This window comes from Chiloscyllium plagiosum, unplaced genomic scaffold (genome assembly GCF_037043375.1).
Source record: "Chiloscyllium plagiosum isolate Xiang-an unplaced genomic scaffold, Cpla_swu_hap1 HiC_scaffold_32, whole genome shotgun sequence".
NCBI lineage: Eukaryota > Metazoa > Chordata > Chondrichthyes > Orectolobiformes > Hemiscylliidae > Chiloscyllium > Chiloscyllium plagiosum.
The window spans coordinates 11,607,734-11,622,150 of NW_028270170.1; the positions used below are offsets into that span (position 1 = coordinate 11,607,734).

The window sequence follows — 14,417 nt, forward strand, 5'->3', positions numbered from 1 at the left end:
ATGTACTACCTTCAATGCCATGGAAGCTTGTCTTACTTAATATCAAATGCCTTCTGAAATTCCAAATATATTATATCCACTGCTTCTCCTTTATGTATCCTCTTGTCGTCTCCTCAAATAATTCTGGTAAATTTGTCAGGTATTATTTCTTCTTCATAAAGCATGCTGACTCTGCTTCTTCATATTATATATTTCTAAATGTTCATTACATCCTTTAAAATAGACTCCTATTTTCCCAATAACAGATACTACGCTAACTGGCCAATAGTTTTTTTTTGGCAGTTTTCCAATGCCTGGGACTTTTCCAGAATCTGAAGAAAGGTACATCCACTATCTTTGCAGCGACACTTAATATCCTAAGATGCATCCCAACAGGTCTGTTGGTCTTATCAGTCTTTCAGTCCGATTAGTTTTTCTAGCACTTTTTCTCTTGTGATAATCATTGCATTTATTTTCTCTCCACCTTTTTCCATGAGAATCTGTCATCAAAAATTCTTATTTATGTAAGGTTAAAATCTTTGTGATAACAAAATGAAAATCTGCTGCCCATGCTCTATTCTGTAATATTTTCCCTTAATATACTACCTTCTCAATGCTTAATAGTATCTCTTCATTCCCCAGCTCAGTTTGCCAAGTTCATACTCCTCATCCCCACTGACAAAATCCTCTGTGGCCTTGCTCCAAGAGTAATGCTCATATTGCTTTTTTTTTCAACTCCTGGGAATACATAAAAGAATTCGCTAATGAATAGGAAACAACCAGTCCACCTCTGGGGAACCACTGCCATGGGGAGGCTGTAGCAGGAGTATAGTAAATGCTTTGTGTCATTTTTGGGAATGGGAGGAAATGGAATGTATCTTGGGAACAAAGACAGAGAGTCATTAGGCTGTTTTAAAATGCCAAAACAATTTGATAGCAAGGATACACTGAGCTGTTTCTCTGTTGAGGTAATCCAGAACAAGGGAACGGGATAGTAAAATTAGAGAAAGGCCATTCAAGAGCAATATCAGAAAGCATAGTTGTAACAGGAAGCTGGAACTGTGTGCCCTAAAAAAATTCTTTGTCTATTGGAGCTTTAAAGACTGACGTGGATAGATTTTTGTTAAGCAAGAGTTGAGGGGAGCATACAGACCAGCTATGATCTAACTGAATGGAGTAACAGGTTTGATAGGCTGAACAATTGACTCATGTCCTGCAATAAATGAAGATAAATCTAAATCTACCCTGGCATTTTGAGAATTTGAATTTTTTTAAAAGCTGGCATCAGTAGAGTAAACAATGCTGTCAGATTTATAAAATCTCAGTCGCCTCGGGCGACTGTCAGTGTGGAGTTTGCACATTCACCCCATGTCTGCGTGGGTTTCCTCCAGTTTCCTCCCACAATCCAAAGGTGTGCAGTTCAGGTGAATTGGACACACTAAATTGCCCATAGTGTTAAATGCGTTAGTCAGAGGGAAATGGGTCTGGGTGGGTTACTCTTCGGAGGGTCGATGTGGACTTGTTGGGTCGAAGAGCCTGTTTCCACAAATAGGACATCTAATCTAATCAATCGACTCACCAACATTCTTTAGGGAAGGAAATCTTTGCCAAGTCTAACTTTTGTGTGACTCCAGACTCACGTCAACCACTTTGACTCTTTACTGCCCTCTAAAATAACCCAGCATGCCACTCTGTTGCATTGAACTGATACAAAGAATGCTCCCCATCCGACAGCATTGTGCAAAGCATCTACACCAAATGGAGTGCAATAATTTAAGAAACATGTCTGTTATCAATTGCTTTGGGCAACTAGGGATGGACAATAAATGCAAGCCTTGCCATCACAGGCCACAATGAATGAATTAACTTATAAACAAATTTAAAATACTTCATTGAAAATTCACCAGTACAAAACAAGTTGAGGAATTTGTGGTAAAAATTAGTCAAATACAATTTTATTGATTCTGACATAAATAAGACAGGAACTTTTGATTAAATTATTTAACTCCAATCAGTTCAAAGCAATAGGCAATAAAAGTCCCAAAATGTATATAATCCATACTGTACACAAATCACACACAGAATGGAAGATGAATAGTGCTTTATGTGATGTAATAACACAGAATGAACCATCACATTCAGGCAAATGCTTTGATATCCTAATTTTCTCTTAAACTAGTTTAATTTTAACAAATGTTTGAAGCAGTTTATTAGGTTAACAGTGAACAAACACCATTGTTAATGTGCAAATTGATCAGCGAGATAATAGAATTAAGCATTATTAAGAACTACTCTATGAATTGTGAATCTCCAGACTTGCTGGTCAATTGATGCCACTCCAAAGCATGCTTTGCACAAACAACATCACACTCCTAGCTTCCCCAATATTTTTAGGAGGCTGGGGGGGTTAACACTTTCATTATTTATTAAATTTGTCACAGGAATTAAAGCCTGACAAGTAATTCTGCATTAATTGTTCATATTTGTCATTTGTAGCCCAAAATTGTTCAGAAAAGGAATTAATGAAACTGTAGAGTTTCATTCCTTCAGGTGGAGAATTGTTAGATATTTTAATGTCAGATTTACTTTAATATTACTTTTTTCTTTCTATTTCTTTCACTATTTCTCATTGTCTACCTGATTTGACTCCATTTACACTTTTTCCATTTTTGTCATTTTACTGTTTCTTAATCCTTAAATCTTACTGGCTGAGGAGATAGGCTATTGGTTTGACCGTTGAGCTCTGGAATGCCTTTGAACAATTACATCAGGAAATATCTTTTTTGAGTTGGGGTACAGTTTCTCTCTGAAAAACCCCATTCGAGCTAGGTGCAGCAAAACATCAGGCTATAACGGTGTTTCCTCTTAAGACTAATTTAACAAGTGTTTGAGGAGCTGCTGAGCAATTACTGAGAAGGGCGATCACTTTTAAACAGGATGTGGAGGAGCCGGTGTTGGACTGGGGTGGACAAAGTTAAAAATCACACAGCACCAGGTTATAGTCCAACAGGTTAATTTGGAGGTTCGAGCTTTCGGAGCGCTGCTCCTTCATCAGCTGGTTGTGAAGCAGGACCATAATATGCAGAATTTATAGCAAAAGATTACAGTGTCATGCAAATAAAATGATATATTTAACAAACCTAGTTTGTTGTTAAGTCTTTCGTCTTTTAGAATGGGTTACCGGTTTAGGTTCATTAATATGTAAATCCCAGAACTTCTTTTAAGTCACATTCTCGAGATAACTTAAGGTTTTATAAAAAAAAAGGTGACATCTCAGCTCAGACAATGCATTAAAGGTATAAGGTCAGAATCGGAGTGTATCCAATCTTGAGTCCGACTGGTTCTATTTCCAAAGTGGAATTTACAGTATATTACATGGTTTGACTGCCTGCAGATTGTGTATTTTTTCAGCATGTATCTGCAAATATAATTCTGCACATACAAATTCATCCCATAGACTTATATGTGTGTGCACATGCAGGGAAGAGAGAGAGAGAGAGAATGTGAGTGCACATGAGAGAGTGTGTGTAAGCTTGGAAAAGTGTGTGTGTGAGAGAGATGGGATATAAGCCTGTGAGAGGATGCATGTGTGGGTGTGATTGTGGAGGGTGTATGCGTGTGTGTATGAGAGAGGGCCTGCATGAGTGTGTGAATATGTAAGAGTGTGTGTGTGTGTGTGTGAGAGAGAGAGTTTATAGTGCATTGGGGTCAACTCTAGTATGACATGAACCCAAGGTCACGGTTGAGGCCATACTCCCTATCAGCTTCTGCTTGGCCACTTTGTGTAGTTGTCTGTCCTGAAGTCCACCCAAGAGGATGTTCACCATCTTTATTTACTTTTCTCAGAATGCTCAAATGTTAGGCTGTCTCTTTAAAAAAAAGTTCACTCAGATTTCTAAATTATTGATAGAAATCCATAAAGGTTTAGTTTCTGCAGTGTAGAAGAATAGTAATAATGATAGGTAATTGTTTTTAGTGGTGTTATTGAAGGAGAAGAATTACACAGTCATAGAGGTATACAGCAAGGAAACATACCCCACAGTCCATCTCGTCCATGCTGACAAGATATCCTGAATTAATCTAGTCCCATTTGCCAGCATTTAGCCCATATCACTCTAAACCTTTCGTATTCATGTACCCATCCAGATGACTATTAAATGTTGTAATTATACCGGCCTCCATCACTTCCTCTGGCAGCTCATTCTATACATGTACCACCCTCTGTGTGAAAAAGTTGCCCTGTAGATCCCTTTTAAACCTTTCTCATCTCACCTTAAACCTATGCTCTCTAATTTTGGAGCTCTCTCCCTGGGGAAAAGACCTGGCTATTCATCCCATCCATGCCCCTCATGATTTTATAAACCTCTATAAGGTCATCCCTCACCCTCGGATACTCCATGGTAAATAGCCCCAGCCTATTCAGCCTCTCCTGATAGCTCAAAACCTTAACCCTGGCAACATCCTTGTACATCTTTCTGGACTTTTTCAAGTTTCACAACATATTTCCTAGTAGCAGGGAGCCCAGAGTAAACACATATTCCAAATGTGGCCTAACCAATGTCCTGTACAGCCGCAACATGACCTCCTAACTTCTATACTCAATGCGCTGATGAATAAAGGCAAGATTCCCAAACACTTTCTTCAGTAACCTGTCTATCTATGACTCCACTTTTGAGGAAATATGAATGTGCATCCCAAGGCCTCTTGTCTGGTAACATTCCATTATGTACAAAATCTGCCCTGATACGCCCTACCAAAATGCAACACCTCACATTTATCTAAATTAAACTTTATCGGCCACTCCTCAGCCCCATTGGCCCATCTGATCAAGTTCCAATTTACTCTGAGGTAACCTCCTTCGCTGTCCACTACACCACCAATTTTGGTATCATCTGCAAACTAACTAAAAATACCTCCTATATTCACATCCAAATCATTTAAATAAATGACAAAAAGTATTGGATCCAGCATCAATCTTTGCGGCACACTACTGTTTTCCTACCTTTGAGTCAATTTTGTATCCAAATGCCTAGCTCTCCCCTATTCCATACGATCTAACCTTGCTATCCAGTCCACAATGCGGAACCTCATCGAACGCCTTACTTAAGTCCACATAGCCAACGTCCACTGCTCTGCCTTATCAATCTTCTTTGTCACTTCTATTAGCCAGGACACTGCAGATAACTACCGTGCTCTTCTTCAAATGTTCCCATGAGCTGTTTTACATTCCGAGAAAGGCGAAAAGGCCTCAGTTCAGTGGCTTATTTGAAAGATAGACCTTCAGGTATGTGAATGGATGGAAGGAAACCTTAAATTAGATAAGCCTGGTTATGTTACAATTAGGAGGAGAAAGTGAGGGCTGCAGATGCTGGAGATCAGAGCTGATAATGTGTTGCTGGAAAAGCGCAGCAGGTCAGGCAGCATCCAAGGAACAGGAGAATCGACGTTTCCTGTAGAAGGGCTTATGCCCGAAACGTCGATTCTCCTGTTCCTTGGATGCTGCCTGACCTGCTGCGCTTTTCCAGCAACACATTTTCAGCTATGTTACAATTAGGCTACATACAATTTGGCGGTAGGGGATAGAAATTATAGGAAGGAGTCAGAGTTACAGTCAGAGGATGTTTAGTGGGATAAAGTAGACAATTAGGGTGGACTTGATGTTCAGAAGTAGCAAACAGTTGTCCAATTTCAGTCAGGTATGGCGGCTGACTAAAGTCCAGAAGCTATTTGAAGGTAAATGTATGTGAAGACTCACTCACGAAAATTGTTTTGTGAGAATGAAGGTTGAGAAGATATGCTAAATTGTACAGGTCAATAGCAAAGTTGGAGGTCATTATAAAATTTTGGAAGTGGCACAGACCCATTTCAGCACAAGCAAGTAAATCCCCGTCCAGGAACATGCTGTAGCTGAAAATCTAGTGGGATTGGAAATTAACAATCATTGGCAATTTTAACTAGTATCTAACTTAGTAGTTAGAGTCAAATGCAGTTTTCAAAAGTTGGGGACTCCAGACAAGATTGAGGGGGAAAAGGACTAAGTGTAACAAAGAGTAGGTGGCCTGGGATGGAGAGGGAGTTGACTGTACAGGAGCCATTGATATCTGATTATTAGTATAGTTGTAAGATGATGGGTTTCTTCAGTAAATTATTTCAATTATGATTTTGCATTTGATAATTAGAACACAGATATATTTTATGAAGGAAGGGTGTGAAAGGACAGAAAAAAACATGCAATTTTCTAGTGGTGGTCCTGGTTTCTGTAGGACAGTTCAGGCTTTTTCTGTAATGATTCTTTGTTTGGCTATTTCAATATATATCTTTCTATACAAGACCCTAACTTGTCACAAACAAATTTCTCCTTACAATAGTGTTCTGATGCAACTGAATTTATGCATGTCATTATTGCTTTAATTCTGACACTTTACATCTGGCGACAAACCAATATCTTCACAAAAGTACCGTGAAGAGAGTCATTTGGAATAACCAGACTGCACATTGTGCAACTTAAGTTTCTCATTCATGAGATGTAGATACTGGCTAGGTGATCCCTAAATTTCTTGTGTACTACAAGCAAGTGATAATGTACTCTATTCTTTAACTCCTGCTGACTATGTAGTGAAGATATTCTCTCACTGCTGTTAGTGAATTCCAGGATTTTCATCCAACAACAATGACAGTAATATTTTTCCAAGCCAGGATGAATGTGTGACTTGAAATCTTGGAAGTGATGGTGTTTCCACAGATCTGCTTCCAGATGGCAGAGGCTACAGGTTTTGGAGGCACTGTCAAGGAAGCTTTTGCAAGTTGCTTCAATACCTTTATTAGAGGGAGTCAATGTCTAGAGTGGCAAATGTTGTTTTCCTGGATGGTGTTAAGCTTCTGAATGGTTGTCAGAGTTACACTTCACCAGGGGAGCATTCCATCACATTCCTGATTTTTGTTATGCAAGTAGTGGGGAGCAAGGAGGTGAGTTACTTGTAGAAGAGTAGCCAGGCTAGATCTGATGTCATAGCCAACATATTTATGTAGCTAGACCAATTAAGTTTCTGGTTAATGGGGATTTCCAGTATGTTGATGGCGGGTAATTTGAAGATGTTAATGCCACTGAATTTCAAAGAAACATGGTTTGACGCTCCCTCTTATTGGTGATGCTTATTCCCTGCAATGAGTTTCTTTGTTAACTTAGACCAGTGAAGAGTTTTCTTCTTGATTCTCATTGACTTTAACTTTGCAAGGAGGTGCTGATGCTATAATTGGTCAGAATCCAATAACCAGATGAGGTTTGATTTTTTGTAATTGAATTTTTATAAACTTGACTGTTGAACAGTTATTCCAATAAAGCACTTTGTCCAATATAGTCTCATTCTGCTATCTAGAATGAAGAGCAAAGTACAGTTTGGGTAACTGTGGATCTCTTGCTTTCCACCTACCTACACTTCTTATCTTTCAGATACCCAAGATTTGCCACTTGGTCTTCTGGTGCAACCTCATCAAGAATGGGAAAGACAAGACCAGATCTCTGAGGAAGAGCATTGTGTCACTTAATCTAACACTGCATAAATGATAGAGTGCAGAGAGTAACAATTAGCATGCAGTGAGAACCTAGTATGAATGGGCAGTAGCGATGTTTGCCAGTTCACTGGATAGTGAAATTGCATAGGAGCTCAGATGAGGACACATAGGTGAAAGCTGACAGGCATGTAACTGAGAAGCTTAGTGCATTTGCAGGCCTTTTGTCAATATCAGAGAGTATGGAAGTGCCATTTGGAGCCCATTCTTTCCAAAGTGGAAATATTGACCTTTGGAATGACTGCCAGTATTGCCTCTGGCTGATGTCTCAGTATTGCAGCAGACACAGACCAACCAACATTAGAATGCTGCAGTGGAAGATCAATTTGGAGTTCGTGTGATCCATACTTGTTGCCATAAAGGCTCAAACTATTGTAATTCTGGCTGCAGATTTCAGTTGGCAAATGGGCACATTTGCTCTCACAGCAGTCTGTCCTTCAGCAAATTACTGGGATTGCCAAGATGCCACCTTAGTTGGTGATAACTTGTGGTGCATAAACCTGTTGTCTTCTCTCAAGCTGACAGCATATGTGCTTCTCACTGTGAAACTGGTGGATTAGTGTTGCATTATTGGAAATGTTGTTAGATAAAGTTATTCTAAATTATTCTTTTTGCCAGAGGTTTTTACTTCAGCACTTTTGCCAAGAGTTAATTAGCAAGGATTGAAAGATGGTGAGTTGTGAAGCAATAGAAATGTGGGGTCAAAATGTTAAGTAGAAGTTGTCTGGAGTGAAGGTGTCACAGATACTTTCTCCTTTCCCTTTTCTTATTTCAGTATTGTTACACACTAGCTTTATTCTGGAAGGAGGCATTTGCAATTTTGCATTTACAGATTTGTATTTGCAGATACATTCTATTTTGTTCAAAAAGCACATAATTTGTAGAGTCAGTCAATGCAGCATTTTATAAATTCCTACTTTAGAAATAAAACCAGTCTGACTCCAGGTTAAGACACAGACTCTAAAAAAGACGTCACGCCTGTAATGCAATGTCTGACCTGAGATGTCACCTCTTTTATACTGATAAAACCTTAAGTTATCTCGGGGCAGTGATTTGAAACAAATTATGAGATTTGCATATTAATCAATTGAAACCTGCAGCTCCATTCCGATTAAAGATTTAAGAGCCAGCTTAGGTGAGTTCAACTCATTCATATCAATTGTATGACCCTTTGATCTTTTACTTATAAATTCTGTGTCTAAGGTCTCCCTCTCTCACTAACACCTGAAGAAGGAGCAGGCCTCTGAAAGCTTGTGTTTTCAAAATAAACCTGTTGGACTACAACATTGTGATTTTGACCTTGCCCAACCCAGGCACCTTCACATTCTGGAAGTACGAAAAGGAACAACCATAGCACCTGGCTCTTCGAACCTCCTCCACCATTCAAGATCATGGCTGATCTGATTTTAACCTCAACTCTACATTCTTGCATGCCCCAAATAACCTTTCATCCCTGCCTTAAAAATATTTTAAAGTTCTGTATCCACTAATTTTGAGGACGGGAATTCCAAAAACTCTTGACCTTCGGAGGGAAAAAATACTTTCCTCATCTGTTTCAAATGGATATTTCTCCACCCACCCCACCCACTTTAAATATGACACTTAGTTCTAGGTTCTCCCACAAGAGGAACCATCCTTTCAATAGCCACATGGTAAAGTCCCCTCAGGTTCTCCTACATTTCTAATAAGTCACCTCTGATTCTTCTTAAGCTGTTGCCCATTTAAGAGGGGCATGAGGCAGTTTTTTTCCCCTGACAGTTAAATGTCTTTAGAGCTGTTTCTGAAAAGACAGTCGAAGCAGAGACTTAATAATTTTAGGGTAGAGGTAAGTGGATTCTTAGTATGCAAAGAGATTAAAGATTTTTGGGGTTGGCAGGTGCGTGGAGTTGAGGTTACAGTTAGTTTAGCCGTGATCTTATTAAATAGTGGAGTGAGTTCGAGGAGTGAGGGGCCTACTTCTGCACCTAACTAGTATAAATACACAAACCATTTAAGAATTTCAGTATCTACAGTATTTTGCTTGTGTATCACTATCCATACTAAAACAATATTCACAAATCTCATGTCGCAATAATAGGTATGCCCTTATCAAAAAACAGTAAGAGAATGGCAGTATCCAGCTTGGCTGCAGTGTCTGTTTACAATTGCATGATCTTGTTCAGTGCATGACCAGTAATGTCTCACCACTAAGTAAGCAATTATAGGTTGTACCTTCTCCTGAACCACAGCTAAAACATTGGTATCCTTTTACTAAAAGACAATTCAGCACTGAGCAGTTTAAAGTTGATCGTAATAAAAAAACGCTACCCTTACAGCCTCCCCCCCCCCATCACTTTCTAAATGGAAGGCTGTTATTAAACATGATTTTATCAGTGCTACATATCTCAATTTCTATAATGCACGTTTCTATGCATTTGATTTATTTAGGGCCTTATCTCCTATACTTTAAATTATCAAATCCCCTTTTGCTGTAATTTATATAATAGATAATTCAAACTTCAATGCTGGGTGTTTATCCCGATTTATGAAAATGACATTTTCACAATGGACCATGTGTTAGCAGTTTGATTTAAGACTTTTCTCATTGTCTCACACAGTTGTCTTCCATCTTCCAAACATATCAAATGTTCTGAACAGGTCATACCGGGCTCAAAGCATTAACTCTTTGTTTCCACAGTTGCTGCCACACTTGTTGAGTTCCTCTCTGCTTTCTGTGTTTATCTCACAGATCGATATTCTACATAGTCCAATTTAAGATTTTGGGAGTTTTGATTGTACGTGAAAGTGAATCGACATTTTGTTTCTTTTAAAGCAGATTAATGTAAACATGAGCCAAGTTGATGTGGAGACCGTTTGGAATGAAAGGGTTCTAGCTTACTCCTCCTGCACGATTTGTATGTCCTATCATTCTCATCATGCTCACAAATAGTCTGGGTTGGAAAGGCAAAGGCGAGAAGGAAGGATAGCCGAAAGTAATCTTGGAAGTACCAACGTTTTAAAAATTCAGTAAATGAAGAAAGCCCTTTCTGATTTACAGTGCTTAGTTCTCAGTGCTGGGTTGGATGATGCAAGTCTCACTGACCTTTATACTCACCTACATCCAGAATCTCACTGAAGAGCAGGATCTGTATTAGAGTGGACAGTGCACTATTGGGTAGCATATTGGGATTCCATTACTGAAGTGTTATCAATTGAGCTAAACCAAGATGAGTGGATGGCAGAACAAAGATGGACTTCAGAACATTGATGGGGTAAGACGATGGACTGTCTGGTACCAGTGTGAACAAGAAATCCTTTCATTCTTTCCTATATTCACCTCCATCGGATAAGTGTTTAATCAAGCTGTTGGACATGTTGGTAGATAAATCCCCAGGACCTGATCAGGTGTACCCTAGAACTCTGTGGGAAGCTAGAGAAGTAATTGCTGAGCCTCTTGCTGAGATATTTGTATCATCGATAGTCACAGGTGAGGTGCCAGAAGACTGGAGGTTGGCTAACATGGTGTCACTGTTTAAGAAGGGCGGTAAAGACAAGCCAGGGAACTATAGACCAGTGAGCCTGACCTCAGTGGTGGGCAAGTTGTTGGAGGGAATTCTGAGGGACAGGATGTACGTGTATTTGGAAAGGCAAGGACTGATTAGGGATAGTCAACATGGCTTTGTGCTTGGGAAATCATGTCTCACAAACTTGATTGAGTTTTTTGAGGAAGTAACAAAGAGGATTGATGAGGGCAGAGCGGTAGATGTGATCGATATGGATTTCAGTAAGGCGTACGACAAGGTTCCCCATGGGAGACTGATTAGCAAGGTTAGATCTCACGGAATACGGGGAGAACTAGCCATTTGGATACAGAACTGGCTCAAAGGTAGAAGACAGAGGGTGGTGGTAAGGGTTGTTTTTCAGTCTGGAGGCCTGTGACCAGTGGAGTGCCACAAGGATCGGTCCTGGGTCCTCTACTTTTTGTCATTTACATAAATGATTTGGATGCGAGCATAAGAGGTACAGTTAGTAAGTTTGCAGATTATACCAAAATTGGAGGTGTAGTGGACAGCAAAGAGGGTTACCTCAGATTACAACAGGATCTTGACCAGGGTGGGCCAATGGGTTGAGAAGTGGCAGATGGAGTTGAATTCAGATAAATGCGAGGTGCTGCATTTTGGGAAAGCAAATCTTAGCAGGACTTATACACTTAATGGTAAGGTCCTAGGGAGTATTGCTGAACAAAGAGACCTTGGAGTGCCGGTTCATAGCTCCTTGAAAATGGAGTCGCAGATAGATAAGATAGTGAAGGCGGCGTTTGGTATACTTTCCTTTTTTGGTCAGAGTATTGAGTACAGGAATTGGGAGGTCATGTTGCGGCTGTACAGGACATTGGTTAGGCCACTGTTGGAATATTGCGTGCAATTCTGGTCCCTTCCTATCAGAAAGATGTTGTGAAACTTGAAAAGGTTCAGAAAAGCTTTACAAGGATGTTGTCAGGGTTGGAGGATTTGAGCTATAGAGGCTGAACAGGCCAGGGCTGTTTCCCTGGAGCGTTGGAAGCTGAGGGGTGACCTTATAGAGGTTTACAAAATTAAATTATGAGGGGCATGGATAGGCAAAGTCTTTTCTCTGGGGTCAGGGAGTCCAGAACTAGAGTGCATAGGTTTAGGGTGAAAGGGGAAAGATTTAAAAGAGACCTAAGGGGCAACTTTTTCACACAGATACAGGTATGAAATGAGCTGCCAGAGGAAGTGGTAGAGGCTGGTACAATTGCAACATTTAAGAGGCATTTGGATGGGTATATGAATAGGAAGGGTTTGGAGGGATATGGGCCAGGTGCTGGCAGGTGGGACTAGATTGGGTTGGGATATCTGGTTGACATGGACGGATTGGACCGAAGGGTCTGTTACCATGCTGTACATCTCTATGTTGTGTCACACTTCCATTGTAGACCGGGGAGCTGATGGCCTAATGGTATGATCATTGGACAATCCAGAAACCCAAGAAATGTTTTGGGGACTGCCACAGCAGATTGTGGAATTTGAATTAAATTTAACAAAACTGGAAGACAGAGCCTAATGGTCAATGGTTCACAAGTGTCCTTTAGGGATGGAAACTGCCATCCCTATCTGGGCTGGTCTGCATGTGACTCAGACCAACAGAAATGTGGTTGACTCCTAAAGATCCGCTGGTAATCAGGGATGGGTAATAAATGCTGGCCTTACCAGTGTTGCTCATATCCCATTAATGAATTTTTAAAAATACTTTGAATATAGACCTTCTCTCCCAGAACCAGGGAATCAGATTAAGCAACAGGATATTTAGCTGTTATGTGCATTGATGGTACCTTTATCAAATAGCATTATTTCCATGGAATTTTGTCAGAGTCAAAATGTAAATGTGTTTCATCTCCACAAATGCTACCAGATCTGGGTTTTTCCAAATTTTATATTTTTTTATGCAGATGCCCAGAATGTTGCTATCATTGTAAGATTGCTTAGGTATAAATTGCAATAAGTGCATTTGAAACAGGAATACTTTAATTGGAACTCAGTTCAGGTAGATAGAAACCTCTGCATACTTGTGTATATCATACAGAATCAACCTGCCTGAAATCAGTGCCTTTGCATAATTCAATTGAAATAGTGGACTAACTTTCTTCAATAATATTCATCCTGTGTAATATTCATCTTCCTTTTGTATTTTGCAATAAAATCCAGCACAATGGCTCAGTGGGTTAGCATTGCTGCCTCACAGCGGAGACCCGGGTTCGATTCCAGCCTTGAGTGACCGTCTGGGTGGAGTTTGCACATTCTCCCAGATTCTCCATGGGTTTCTTCCAGGTGCTCCGGTTTCCTCCTACAGTTCAAAGATGTGCAGGTTAGGTGAATTGGCTATGCTAAATTGCCTATAGTGTTCAGGGATGTGTAGGTTAGGGGCATTAATCGGGAAATGTGAAGTAATAGTGTGAGGGAATGGGTTTGGGCGTGATCATTTTTGGATGGTCTTTGTGGACTTGTTAGGCCAAGAGGCCTATTTCCACACTATAGGGATTCTATGATGTTTTGAAGCCCATTAAAAGGATGATCATAATTCAGATATTTACCCTGCTCAACAAGCCATTATTAATATAGATACATTTTGTTCACTTTAAATACAGGACATACACTCTTATCCAGAAGGCATCAGTGCTTTATAATAAAGGGAAGCTCATCTCCCAGACTGTCAATTCTGAAGCTTATTATCTATCAGTACATAAATCACTGAAATTTGGCAAGACAGGGACTGAGTAGTTATTAATGAGTAGTCAAAGTCCACATTCATTACCAGAGTTTTGCCACAATTACATAATTTTACAAATGGCTACACCAAACCAGTGGATCTTAACTCGCTTTGTCATATTTCTCCTATCTCTGAAAACATTCCAGAATATTTATTGTAGTCTCTTATGCAAACCAAATGATCATTTGTCAAAGGACTTTAACAAGTATCCTGCTCAAAGTTTCAGCAGCTCTATACCAAAAATACATTTCAGGAAGCTTGGCACATGCAATGTTAGAACTATTGGGGTGATCCCGAAAGGAGAATGACTTAATCAAGCAAGGCAATAAAAATACAAATATGGTTTCTGAGTCTAAAGAAGGCATCTGAGATAGTTATAGAATGGACTTTCATTAATCTAAAACCTGAGACCACCTTAAGACATCTGAAGCATTTTACCATCCATTATTAAAACATCACTGTTACAATGCAGAAAATTTGAGGCATGCATTCTATCTACACTCAACATTCACATGTGTCCTTTCCAGTCACTGGATATTAACTAGGCCTGAAACCTATACTCCTTTCCATAAAATGGTATTTTTGATTCAGTGCATCATTTACTC

At 39.7% G+C, this 14,417-nt stretch overlaps 1 protein-coding gene across 2 annotated transcripts in view; it reads left to right on the forward strand.

Moving 5' to 3' along the window:
• Positions 1-14,417, forward strand: part of LOC122539629 (leucine-rich repeat-containing protein 46-like) — a 53,146-nt gene that overhangs the window by 24,818 nt on the left and 13,911 nt on the right. Inside the window, exon 9 of one of the 2 annotated variants that reach the window (XM_087977788.1) lies at positions 7,430-9,746. The exons of the other annotated variant lie outside the window; for it this stretch is intronic. Within the exon in view, the coding sequence (XP_087833914.1) occupies positions 7,430-7,543 (114 nt within the window). The 3' untranslated portion in view covers positions 7,544-9,746. Of the gene's footprint in view, positions 1-7,429; positions 9,747-14,417 lie in introns of those variants that run through there. 2 annotated transcript variants of the gene reach the window in all.